General features: G+C 37.9%; 1 protein-coding gene across 6 annotated transcripts in view; it reads left to right on the top strand.

Moving 5' to 3' along the window:
• Positions 1-13,916, top strand: part of Acvr1 (activin A receptor type 1) — a 120,676-nt gene that overhangs the window by 91,870 nt on the left and 14,890 nt on the right. For all 6 annotated transcript variants that reach the window (XM_047546549.1, XM_047546548.1, XM_047546546.1 and 3 more), the window contains 3 exons: positions 3,418-3,517; positions 7,186-7,332; positions 12,442-12,717. In XM_047546549.1, the coding sequence (XP_047402505.1) occupies positions 3,418-3,517; positions 7,186-7,332; positions 12,442-12,717 (523 nt within the window). The remainder of the gene's footprint in view (positions 1-3,417; positions 3,518-7,185; positions 7,333-12,441; positions 12,718-13,916) is intronic.

Genomic DNA, 13,916 nt, shown 5'->3' with positions numbered 1-13,916 from the left:
GTCACTTATTTCCTAAGAAAGCACATGGTAGCATTTCTTTGGTCTCCTCTACACGAGAACATCCATTCTACATAGATACAGAAGTAAAGTAGGGGATTTATTTTAGTAGATTACTCTTGGGGGTCGGAGGGGATGGTAAAGGAAAAGGGACAGAGAGTGGTTGGTTGCCTGCAATTTTGGAGGGCTTGGAGTTGGTATTATGTTACTCTTCTATTTTTAGCCATAAAATAGCTATTTAAAGGAAGTACTTTTGCTTAATATTAAAAATTAATTTCCCTTCGAGATTATTTCAACACCCTATAATTTAAGACTTTAAAACTTGACATCCAAAAAAGCAGCTATTAAATTTTTCATGCTCTTGTGCTGCCCCCTTGTGGAGTGCAGTCATTTGGTTAAACCAGTGTGGGCCAGTAGAAACCTGTGCACCAGATATGTAAAATAAAATTTTAAAGTTGCTACCTTAAAAAGGTAAAATAAAACAAAAGAGTATAACAGATGAAATTAATAGTCTACTCAACCCAACACATGTAATTTTTTATCATTTTAACCTATAATCAAAAAAATGATTGAGGTATTTTACTTTTTGAGCTAAGTTTTCAAAATCTTATGTGTATTTTAAATTTACATGTGTCAATTTAGACTACTTAGCATTTGTTCAATATGGAAACCATTGTGTTTATACATTTATTAATCACTTTTGTATATTTTTAAATGACAACATTAACAGTGGCTGCCTTCCTTAGTTATTTTTAAAATTCCATTTTGTTAATTTTTTTTTTGTACTAGGGATTGAACCTAAGGGCATTTAACCGTTGAACCACATCCTCCGCCCTTTTTATTCTTTTTTTTTTTTTTTTTTTTTTTTTAAGACAGGGTCTTGCTAAGTTGCTTAGGGCCTCGCTAAATTGTTAAGGTTGACCTCGAACTTCTGCTCCTCCTGCCTGAATCTCCTGAGCTGCTGGGATTACAGGCATGTGCTACTATGCCTGACATCAAATTTTAATTTTAAAGAGACTTTAAACTTTAGGGAAAAAAGATAGTTTGCTCTAAATAGAAGGTTACTGTAAAGTGTAAAAGAAAAAAAATAATATTCTACATGGATACTGTGCTGTATCTGATGCCTTCTTTGAAAAAGGCAAAAATTTGGGGTATGAAAGAGGTGTGAAAGACATGCAATACCAGTAGGTTCTCTGTTTGTCATAATCCATTGAATTGAAAGACGATCAAGGCAATAACTTTCTAATGTGATTCAGTGTCATTTCATGCCATGCCTCATCCAGGCTCATTGTGTGTTGTCTTACTTTGCTAGAGACAAGCTTCACAGTGCCTGGTAGTTCTGCAGTTAGACTTGTCCTGGAACTTCCTCTTTGCTGGAGAAGATGTACCTTCACCAGCAGTATTTTTGTAGCTCAGGTGCTACACCTGGACAACTGCAGGATCCTCCTTAGTAAGTCACCAGAACATGTGATGGTGACTGAATAGGCAGGAAACATCTTGACCTGCTACCCACCTCCATCCTTGGGCTGCCAGTCAAGTATACTTTTTGTATGAAAAAAGGACAAAATAGCCATTTACGACTTTCCTTTATCAATCTATTTAAATTGTGTAGAACTAGGAGAAGAGGAAATAATGACATTTTGTTTTGAAAAGTAGAGAAATACAAATTTTCATTAAAAAGTTACTCAGAACTCCATTCCAAGCTTTAAGGAAAATTAAATGAGCTTATTGAGTTAGCAGCAAGAAGATGTAAAGATGAATCCTGACAGAGCTTCATCAAAGCAAGATTCTAAAATAGATTAGTCAGAACTTTATTCCTCAGAGCTGCTAACATAACTAATTATCAAGGGTAATAATTGAAATATCTAGTAGTATAAATTACCATTTAAATAGCTTTTAGGATTTTGAAGGAATGAGAGTACATGCCAAAACGAGCTTCTAAACTCAACCATGTCAGTGACAGCATATCACGATATAATAACAGAGAAACCTACGTAATTTTTTAAAAACAAGTTGTCCTTATTGGTCTATATACTTGCTTATTTAAGCAATCTGCTCTTTGATGTAATTCAACAAAGCATACCCTCACTTTACCACTTGCCTATGTTGAGAAAAGAAACCTTAGGATCCCAGATTGAAGAACATATTCTTTGGCTGATTTTTTTTTTTTCCATTCTTAAATCTATAGCTTTTGTTTAGGACCAGAATTGTGCATTATGAAAAAGTAATATATTTAATTATAGCAGTTTAATTTTCAGAATTACTGGTCTTTTTTTAAAAAAGTTGAATGGACAGCAGGGAAAAAAAAACAGTATATGAACTCTGCCTCATCTACACTCATTTTCTTGTTGATTATCCTTTTTGTGGCTTTTAAGGGTTCTGAATTTCTTCCGTTGGGTGCTCAGCTTTTGGTAATTTTGCCAATCAACAGTACTTTGCAGTGGTTCTCAGAGGAAGTGAAGAAGATGAAATTCACAGAAATCGATGTATTGCTTTAATAGGGCAGCTAAAGTGTTTGGGAAAGGAAGAGCCTTGGGAGTGTTAGCTCAACATTACTGCAACCTTACCCCCATCACCGTGGGCACAATATTATTTATTACAGATCATCTACACTGTTACCCAAAGACTTGTGCTTGTTGGTTTGTGCTGACAATAAGAAGGAGAACTATGAATGAACTATCTAGGAATCTTTTTGAAACCTGTTCATTTGCAGAAGTCAATTTGGGACCCTGGCTTTGTGTTTTTATTGTCCCCCCCCCTTTCCAATTTTTGATTCACATTTTAAAAAAATGGGAAGTAGGTGTTAATTTAGTAACCCTTTTGTTCCTCACACAACTAAAAGGTAACCTCATCCAGGGAGCCCGTTCCTGCTTGAGTGGACCAGTTTAGTCACATGGTTAATGGAGTGTCTCCATTGCCAGTGTTAGAGTTGTTTGTTCATACTCCTAATTTATTTTTTCCTAATTAGACTTTCTTAGTATGGCAGCTAAAGTGGATCATTTGATAGATACTTCAGGAGCAAAGCAGAATGTGGTAAATTATACCCGACTCTTGGAGTTGAAGGGATCCTGTACCCTTCTTTTTCTATCTGCTTGTCTTTTTGTGCTCAATCCTGCTTCTTAAACTTTTTGGTTTGCATCTTTAAATTTGCTCAGCTTATTTATTTATTTTACTCTAAAACTCTGGGTGTCAGAGAGAAACTTATCCTTCAGGAAAATCTACCATGTATCAGTAAAAGGGCTCACTTCTGGTTTTCATAAGAAGTGAAACTAATCCTGCCTTTGGTGGAGATTTCCAAGCAGGCCGATGGCCATGTGCCCAGGATTGCCACTTTCCACATGAGTTATAGCAACATGTTTGTAACACTTGAAATCAGGAGCCATCACTCAGTCATTTCTTTTTCTCTGTCTTAAACCACAGGATTTATTGGATCATTCGTGTACATCAGGAAGTGGCTCTGGTCTTCCCTTCCTGGTGCAAAGAACAGTGGCTCGCCAGATAACACTGTTGGAGTGTGTTGGTAATTCTTTTTTTCCTTTCTTTGTGAATAACGTTCAATGATAGCAGTGGTTGTACAAGTAGGATGGGACTCACAAAGTCTGTTGCTTCCTTATTACACTTGGGAGATGCCAAGCAGTCATGTGTGTAGCTTACTGAATTTCAGGACAGCCGTGGCTAGTGTAGAGAATGCCCAGTCAAAAGTGTTTACTTACATGTGAACCCTTTGGGATGGTGGGAAAGCTTGAAAAGTGAATTGATGATGACTGTCCTTCCTGTAGATATGGAATGATCTGAAGTAAGTAGGTATTTGGACAATGAAGTTGTTCATTGCAAGTCTCTAATCCCTCTCACTCTACCCCTCCCTTGAAAAATAATGATAAATGGGTGTAATTGTATGTCAATTAAAAATCAAAAAATACTTTTAAAGGTTTTTAAAACACTGAAATTTTACCAAAGGTGCTTTTATAACTCCTTTATTTATAATAGCTATGTGCATTTTATGGCCTCTAACTTTCCCCATATGGGAACATGTTTTTATGTTGATATAATCATGGTGCGTGGTTTACTTTGTGCCTTTTTAGTTTTAAGCTCATGTACCTTTTTTGTATTTGCATACATTAGAAGTATTTTTAAAGCATTTCTAAGAGTCCACTGATTGAGTTTAACATTACCACTTGAAAAAAAATTTGCACACATTACTTCTTTCTTTAGAGTTTTCAGAATCAGTTCCCAGGAATTGAGAGTTTCTGGGTCAAAACTTGTGAATATTTTATTGTTTTATACTATTCTCCAGAAAAATAGTGTAAAATGATTTTTAAAAACATTCTTTTTTTCAGTACTGATTGAACCTAGGGATGCTGTACCTTTCAACTATCTCCCCAGCTCTTTTTTAAAAAATTTTTTGAGACAGAATCTCAACTCAACTGAGTTGCTGAGACTGACCTTGAACTTGCAATCCTCCTGCCTCAGAGTCGCAGGTAGCTGGAATTGGTGTGCCCAACCCAGCAAAATGCTCTTTTAAAAAGTCCTGTTTTTTATTAGTTTTAATGTGGTGCCTGTGTATTTTCAAGGGGCATGATGGTTTTCATTGATTACCCCTTTCAGATGCCCTGTGGGGTTGGCTGCAGTAGTGATAATGGCTTGGTGCCACCTCTGCTCTCCTCTTAGTGCTCCAGGTTTCTTTGGATGACTCTGGGGCACCTGCTCTCTCATTCTTTGCTTTGGGGAAGTGGCTGATGATCTTCAGCTGCCTCCACACAGTTGTCCTCTGGGTCTTCTTCTGTTTTCATGGGAAGAGAGGTACCCCAAGCTCAGCATTAGGAAAGTGGATGGACCGAAGTAGGAAAAGTAGTGACCGCTCCCTAAGGCACATGGGTGATGGGCAGCAGCTTTGTTCACTTTTCTTTAGTTCTGCAGCTGTCATAACTGTTTCCCCTATACCTGTCTCCTCCACAGCAGACCGAGAATAGAGAAAATAAAGCCAAAAAGCCCCAGATGTGCTCATTACGAGCAGCCAGAGATATCTTCTTGTACTAACTAGCATCCTGTTTGATTACGAACTGGGGTGTCTGGGTAGTGGTAAGAAGGCAGTGAAGGGGGACATGCAACTGTCTCACCTACCCTCCACCCTTCTGTCCTGGGGCTGCCTGCCCCTCAGGGCAGCACCATAGCTTAAATTCAGTCGTCAAGAGATTAGATCCAGACTCTGAAGGGCAAAATAATATTGTACCTTTAAAAATATATGTGATTTCTCGTTCTATAGATATTCTTAAGCATTTTTTTTTGAGATAGTGTGAATTTAATTTTTGCATTTTGTTGGGTTGGTGTTAAAGACTTTAATGAAAGCAGTGATGAGCATTCATGTGGTACAGCTCTGGATAAAAATATACATGATAAACTGCATGGGTAGCATGTTATCATTTATGTTTCAAAAATCATGTGAAGTTGGATTAGGTCAATGAACGAGGTCGGGTGAATGCCCAAATTTTAGGTGCCTTGAGGATCTCCTTTGGGGGTTCCGTGGTCAGGGCTTTTGGGAAATTCTACTTTTATAAGGGCTTTCTGCGTGTGGCTGCTTTTTCAAAAAACATTTGACAAAAGCATTTGAAATTCAGTGAAATTGATATCTATTTTAATTGTATCTACCTACCCTATTTTCTTGTGGGGGTAAAAAAGAAAGGATTTGAAGCAACTTTATGTTCACAATTCTTTGGGCTATTTTTCTTTCCTTCCTAATGAAAGAATGAAGGCAAAGGGAAAATAAAGATACAAAATGGAACCAAAGGCAGGAAAAGATTAGCATATCATTTTTCTGGCAGCCAATTTTGTAGCATCTTCACTCTAGCCCTTGCCTTAAGTTACAAGTGCTGAGCAATTGCTGCAATTTGATTAAATGAATTCTGTACTAAACAGTGTCTGTGACCCGTCAGTGGCCCACAGTGAGCACCTATGGACCTTATTTAACTCCTTTTTGGATTAATCATTGATGTTTCATGGGAACATTGGCTCTTAGGGAATCTAGATTTAGTGGGGTCCATGATGTTTCAGGGGTATCGCATGGATAGACCTGCTCTCTCTCCATGTTTGGGTTCTTCCTCAGTGGTGTAGTTTTTCAGCCAGGGAGTGTGTATTCCGGCATTGCAGGTGGTGCTGCAGCTGCTTATTACAGCCCTGTGATCCCAGCTACCACTTGCCTGGGCAGAAAGCCCCACTCCCCTGCAAGTTGTATCTCCTACCTCTTTGCTGCCCAGGCTGATTATACCTTGTGTCAATGCCCATAGTACTGAGGTAATTACCTCCTCCCAATCTCCCTCATCACCCCTACCTGTAATTAAAGAGAATGTGAACATGTTGTTGACAACTGACACATGTGGCTTCGGCCAGAGGGGGCTACAGACCAGACAGGTCAGACCACAACCAAAGTCCCTGTGTTTTTCAGAATGTATTCTCCAAGTGGTCTTCTCAGCACTGATTTGTGACATCACAGGGCTTGTCTACTAAACAATGTCAGAAATGTCAGAAATCAGAATGGTTGTGGGATTATGTGTTTAAGACTACAAATCCTCTTTAGAGATATATCTTCCACCAAGAAAGCCTGTAGGGATGGTGGTAGTGAGCTTGAAGATCTCCCATGTAGCTTGTGTTTTGTTGTCTTTGTTTTTAATCCTCGGAACACACATCCTAAGTGTAATAGTCTCCTTTGTGTAAAAATGCACACATAAATTCAGATTTGTATGCTTAGAAAATGCCTATGTTGATTCTATAAGAAGGAGCCATGATGGAAACCATTTAATTCAACTACACACACCTTTTTTGTCTTTCAGCACAACATTGAAATCTAATAATCCATAACATATTCTAGATTTTACTAACTTGCATATGTTTTTGAAAGTCATATGCATTTTAGTAGAGGAATTCAGTGTAAACATTGTAATTAATAGGTAATTGTACAATGCAGATACACATGACAGCTTATTATTACTATAGGGTAGGGCAGGTTCCAACCTATCTTTTATATATCTTCACAGACAAAAGGTCGTAGTATTGATATTCCTAAACTACTTTCCATGGCAAATAATGGGCGGGATTGAGTTGCAGACACTAGGCTCACAGGTGCATTCTTAGGAGTCAGACTGGCTACCTCTCCTGTGTCATCCTCCAGTGACCGCTCTCTTTTCTTTTTCACAGGAAAAGGCAGGTATGGTGAAGTGTGGAGGGGCAGTTGGCAAGGGGAAAATGTCGCTGTGAAGATCTTCTCTTCCCGTGATGAGAAGTCATGGTTCAGGGAAACAGAATTGTACAACACTGTGATGCTGAGGCATGAAAATATTTTAGGTAAGTACAAGGAGGTCCCTCAATTAATTGTGTGTAGGTAGGGGAACTGGCGACCTTTGCCCTCTCAGGTTTGCTGACTATGAATTTGAGAGTCTCTCCTGAAAAGCGGAATAGGAAGCCTCAGCATCTATATACTGTTTAATTTTCTTTTAACGCCAATTTCTTGTGTAAATCTGCAAATAAGTTAGGTTGTAAGATTCTCTGGATGATGAAAAGGAAATCCGTTATTGCTCATTCTTATTCCTACATCTGCAGATCGTTATTTAAACAACAAAAATTTGCCCCGTATTGTTCACTTCAAGGCTTCATGGGTTGTTCTCCTTACCCCACCCTTTTTGAATATTTATTACTTGAATCAAACTAAGAAAGATCTTTGGATTCTTTCCTAGAGATTCACAGCTCCCAGGGACACCATAATTAAATGCACATTCCCTTAAACTAGGCATCATTTTTAAAGACCAGATTTCCAGAGGGATTCAGCATACATTTTAATTTGGAAACTAAAGCTTAGCAACATTTGTGAAATATGTAAAGTGCCCAATGAAATCCTGCAATGGCAGTGTAAGGGTGAACCTGTTCCTTGGGCCATTGACTTGAGTAGCTTTGCAAGGTTTCTCTTAATGTGTTCACACTAACATGGGCGGAGAATGTCACCTGGGCTGCTGCTTTAACCTGATCAGGTAGTGTCAGCCGTTTCATGGCTAGTGGATCAGCTCTGGCTTATAGAAAGACCATTGCCAGAATGTATTTCCATTCTACTACTATTAATTAGTAGTAGAATTAAGTTTCAGTAGACAATGGTTTGATGGTTGTTCAAAGCTTTGGTGTGGTGGCAATGTTTTCTCTCGGAACTGGCTCAGTTTCTGTTCTTGATTTCTCTTTCCCCTTCTCTTACCCCTGGGGCCTTCATCATTACAGAATCCTCCTCAGTTCTATTGTTGCTGTCAACTTCCAATTTCCGATCCCTCCTGCCACACAGAATTGGTCTTCCACTGAGAAGCAGAGATAATTCTGCACAGTGTCTTTGATGGTTCCCAAACTGCCTGCAACATTTATGACTTTTGGACCCGACATTCAAGACTCCCTATTTTGGGCCTCCTTGTGGTCTCTTAAGCATCAACTACAAATATGTCCACATTCTGCTGCCACCAATAGTTGCCATTCCTTGGGATTGCCACCAACACTGAGGTCTCTTTGTCCCTGTGCGTGTTGTTTTGATCGCCCACTGTCCCCTTGCCATCCTCCAGCCACCTCTTCCTCCATTAAAACTTCTCCGTTTCCTTTCAGTTTCTCCCAGGGAAATTGCTTGTGCTTTGTGCACAGCTTCATGTTGTACTCTGCTCTATTTTTACACACTGCCATGTGTTACCGTTAGATGTCTGTGTGTAACCACAGTAATGACAACAATAAGAACACTATCAAAAGTAGTGAAAGGTCGTTACTATGCGGTAACCACTGATCTAAGTGCTTCAAGTGCATATTCTCATGTAAACTTCACCACAACTGTAGGAGGGTAGGTTTTTCTTATTTTTTCCAGTTTTAATTTATGAAGTAGCTGATGTACAGGGAGGTTGAGTAGGGGAGCTGGGAATTACACTGGGCAACCTACCCCTTTGCTGCAATTTTGTATCCAGCAGTGATCTGCTAGATGTTCAGATAGCAGTGGATTTGCTTTCTAGATTCCAGTCAGTGTACGAGGTGAAAATTTGTCTATAGTCAAAATAACCTTTGAATGTCCTGTTTCTCCCTCTGCTACTAGAACAAATTGAGTTGGTTGTGTTAAAAGCCATGTCATATAAAAATATTTCTCTCAAGTAGCAGGATTATTCTTCACAGGCAGGTGCACGTTCCCTTAAGAAGCACATGACATCTGAGACCTGTTGAAGGGCACATTTGGGTATCCCCACTCATACTGACAGAGCTCACAGACTCATTGTGCAAAATACGCTAGACACTGCTGTATTCTGCAGATGGTCTCTTATCCACACACTCTAGTTAAAAGGCCTGTGATGCACGCCATTGTGCTCTGTGGAGAGAACCTTTGGCATTGCTTTTGCCTTCACACCCAGTGCTAAACACAGTACCCTGCAAATGACTGAAAATATAAGTTGGATTTAATCACAAAGAAAATTTGAAAGGCACCTTTACAATCTGATTCAAATATAAGAAGTTAGATTTCCTTATTGTGATCACAGAGGGTAAAACATTATCCATTTTTTATTATCTAATGTCTATGGAAATTCTGAATTCATAATATCTTTCTGCCTTTATCATAATCTCAGCCATATGGATTTTGTAGTCTAATTAAGAATGCTCATAGAAACAGCCATTTTTGTTGAGTGTATATATATATGTATATATATATATATATTTTTTTTTTTTTTTTTTTTGAGACAGGATCTTGCTGTTTCAGGGAAGCCTTTAAACTCCTGGATTCAAGTGATCCTACTGCCTCAGCTTCCCAACTAGCTGGGAATCCAGGTGCATGCTGCCACACCTGGCTTACATGCTGTGTTTTGAATATCAGATCATGATTCCCTCCCACCCATAAGTATTCCTAACTCTAGTCCCCCAAAATATATAATTAAATTCTATCTATGTATGTTTCTATGTATCTGTCTATACATATAGAACTCTGGACCCCCAGGGTGTGTGTGTGTGTGTGTGTGTGTGTATAGCAGGAATTGAACTCAGGGGCACTGGACCACTGAGCCACATCCCCAGCCCTATTTTGTAATTTATTTAGAGACAGGGTCTCACTGAGTTCCTTAGAGCCTCTCTTTTGCTGAGGCTTTGAACTTATAATCCTCCTATCTCAGCCTCCTGAGCCACTGAGATTATAGTTGTGTGCCACCGCACCTGGCTGGGCTCTCAGTTTTTATCCCCTTAACCAAACCTATAAAATAATATTTTTCAAATGGACTGGTTTGAATTTCAATTCTTTCTTCTGTTATGTCTAGTGTGGCACTTAACAGGTAAGTAATAGTAGCAACGGTAGTCTGGGAGTTTGGGAGAATGGTGTCTACTCTGGAGACTGTTAGAGGCCCACTATTTGATTTGGGATCAAAGTTGTATCTTTCTTTTCCTCATTACTAAAACTATAGATGTTGATTAATATGAGAATTTATCCAAGGTCTTATATACCTTTTGAAAAACATGTTGTAAAATACACGTAGCATAAAACTTGCCACTTGACGCATTCTAAGCATGCAGTGGCACCAAGTTCATTCATCTTGTGCAGCCATTACACCTTCCTGCTCCAGAACTATCTCGTGCTTGTGCTTGACTGTTTCACCACTCCCAGTTCCTTAAAACTGATACAAGAAAAGGAAACTACCTGTTAAAAAACAATATATTAAATTACAAAACTGTTGTTATAGTTTTAATGGAATCTGGGCTCTTTTCAAATGTATTAGTGGCCAGCCATTCTGAAACACTTACTGTGTGTTATTCATCAGATCAAGCATTTTACATGCAATGTTGCTTTTTTTTAAACCATCTTCTTTATTTTTATTTTTTTTTTCATTTTTAATTTGTTCTAATTTGTTGTACATGACAGCAGAATGCATTTATACATTTTGATAGATCATACATAAGTGGAGTGTAATCTCTCATTCTGATTATACATATTGTCAGATTTTATTCTCAGAATTACCCCTTAAGGTATGTTGCCATTACCCTCATCTTATGAATGAGGAATCCGAGGAGACTGTATGTGACTTGGGCAAGGTCTCCCAGTTTGGGATGGTGCTGCTGGCCTGTGAGCCAGTCCTGAAACTCGGGGCACAGCCCTTTCTGACTCTACTCTGGGTGGTGGCCTTACATCCTGGCCGTCACAGCTACCCAGTACCTGGTTCCTGTGAGCGGTGCCAGTGGGAGGCTCACAAGGGGCACTGGTCACCTTACTTAAGACTGAGGTTTTTTATTTTAGCTCTTGAAAAGACGGGGAAGATGACATTGACTGTGAAGTAAGAGACCCTAATTATTTTCTCCCCTTGTTAGGAACACATCCAGGACCTATGCTAGAACTCCGACTGCTAGCCCCTTTTCAGCCTCTACTAACAGTAGAGTGCTTTGACTCAAACACAAATAGCCCTCAAAAGTGCTCCAACATTGTAAAACAAATGTAGTTATGTAATTCACACTTAAGAGATAAATAGTTTTAAAAAAGCCTTGTTATTTAAAAAGTCATTTTTCCTGAAGGTTCAGAACATAATTAACAGGATGACAGAATCCTTCTTTTTAGACCTAGGGTGCTAAGGGAGAGTAAGGGAATCAAAGTTTGCTTTTTATTTATTTAACCAGAGACTACTCTTCCTTGGGGGAAGAAATAAGCGGAGATAACATAATAGCAATTTAATTTCTTTAGAGTGGTGTGTTTTTTTGGTTTGGGGCATTTATTTTTGGGAAAGTTATTGAAGATTAAAAGTTCTTTTAGTATGCTCAAAAGTTTCCTCAAAATTTCAAAAAATCACCCTCAATGTCTGTCTACAACTATCAGAGTCTCACTTTCCTTTAAGACCAGTTCAGTTGTCACTTTCTGATGAAACCTTTTATAATATCCTAATACCAATACTTTAGGCTTGTGTTGATTGGTTCCTTCTTTATTTGATGAATAAGTCAATCATTCAACATCAACTCATTTCTGTTCTTTTTACAGTTGAGCAGATAAAGGTCAAAGAACCTACAGGAGTTGCCCATTATTACATAGAAATCATAGGCAGGCAGGACTAGAATACTGGTGTCCAGGTTCTGGGTTTTTTGTTTTTTCAGGATGCTTGATGAATGATCTGTGCATGGAATATCAACATGATGAAGAATTTGGCACTATTCATCTCTGGATAAACAGAGAGTCTCTTTTCTGAGTCTTAATACAATTTAAAAATATTTTCTAAAGGATCATTTACAGTGGAAACTAATTTCCAATTAATTTGTGCCCTTTTAAGGAATAAGTGCTGTTGTTTTCTCTATTGCTGCATCTGTAAACCTCTCATGGCAATTGCTATTTACTTGTTTTTGTTGCAGATGATTCCTACTGTGTAAGTCATTTTCTGAGTATGAAAAGTTATGGAATGCTCACATGTCTAATTTTGTTCTTACTCTTTCCAGGTTTCATTGCTTCAGACATGACATCAAGACACTCCAGTACCCAGTTATGGTTGATCACACATTACCATGAGATGGGGTCGTTGTATGACTATCTTCAGCTCACTACTCTGGATACAGTTAGCTGCCTTCGAATAGTGCTGTCCATAGCTAGTGGTCTTGCACATTTGCACATAGAGATATTTGGGACCCAAGGGAAGCCAGCCATTGCCCATCGAGATTTAAAGAGCAAAAACATCCTGGTGAAGAAGAATGGACAGTGTTGCATAGCAGATTTGGGTAAATTAAAAAAGCATTTTTTAATTATCATTTTTACTTCTGTTTTCTCCAGTGTGTAGCAGGTTGCAATTCTTTTCTCCTATCATTATGAAAAACTTCAAACATACCAAAAAGTTGAAACAACTTTAAAATCAATAACTGCAAACCCACAACCTGGATTTTCCCATTTATGAGAAAATTCTTTAACCTTTTCATATTCTTTAAGCTTTATCACATGTCTTTCCATCTCTCTATTCATCAGTTTTTAGTCTGATAACACCACAAAGTAAACTGCCTGCTTTTTGCTGGTAGTTTCTTCTAGTGACTTCACATTTATAAATACTAGTATACCATTTACCAAGAGGCCTTTTTTTTTATCTTCAGGCAAAATTGATATATCATTAAATACACAGATCTTATGTGCATTCTTAGAGTTTTGACAAATGCTATAAAACCCAAATCTCCAATGACACTTTCAGTTACTGTAGAAAGTCACCTCAGACTCAGCCAGTCACTGTCCCACCCCAGAGGCAAATAATAATGACACATACTGATTTTGCAAACCTTCGCATGAAGTAGGTGCACAGTTAAATATTCTGTGGAATGACAAACATCTTTAAAGATGTTTTCTAAAATTCTATAACTAAGACAAAATTATCAACTTGAGAATGAGCAAAATAGTTCATTTTATTCTACTAGAATATCTCACTCTTATGGCGGTAGGGTAATTCTCAGTGTAGTTTTTATTGCTTTATATTATAAATAAGATTATTTCCTTGTACCGTGGCATTTTATATAAGACCGTATTCATCCTAGACCCCTATAATATTGACTGAATAATTGTGCTAATAAGAACTGAGTTATAATAGTGGTTATTCATTTCAGTGGACTATTGAGAGTCCTTATATTATATTACTTGATTAAAAAAATGGTTTATCACATTTCAGTTATTGTTAGACTGATAAAGGTTTAGGCAAAATTAGCTTTAATTATAATAACAATAATAAAACTCATTATTATTTTGTTGTTTGGTTTTAAACACAAGGGATTTAACATGTTAGGAAATTTCACTTCCTTTGAATCCCTTTAAATTATTCTCTTTTGGTTGAGAAATTATTTTGTAGTGCATACATGATTTTTGCCAGCAGTTTCAATGTGATATAAAAGATGCTTATGGCTTGTGCTGTATCTCTTGGTGCTGGGGTAATTTGGGTTTAAAT

Source organism: Sciurus carolinensis, chromosome 3 (assembly GCF_902686445.1).
Source record: "Sciurus carolinensis chromosome 3, mSciCar1.2, whole genome shotgun sequence".
Taxonomy (NCBI): domain Eukaryota; kingdom Metazoa; phylum Chordata; class Mammalia; order Rodentia; family Sciuridae; genus Sciurus; species Sciurus carolinensis.
Note: the sequence above shows the minus strand (reverse complement) of the source record. Positions and strands in the feature narration are given on the sequence as shown.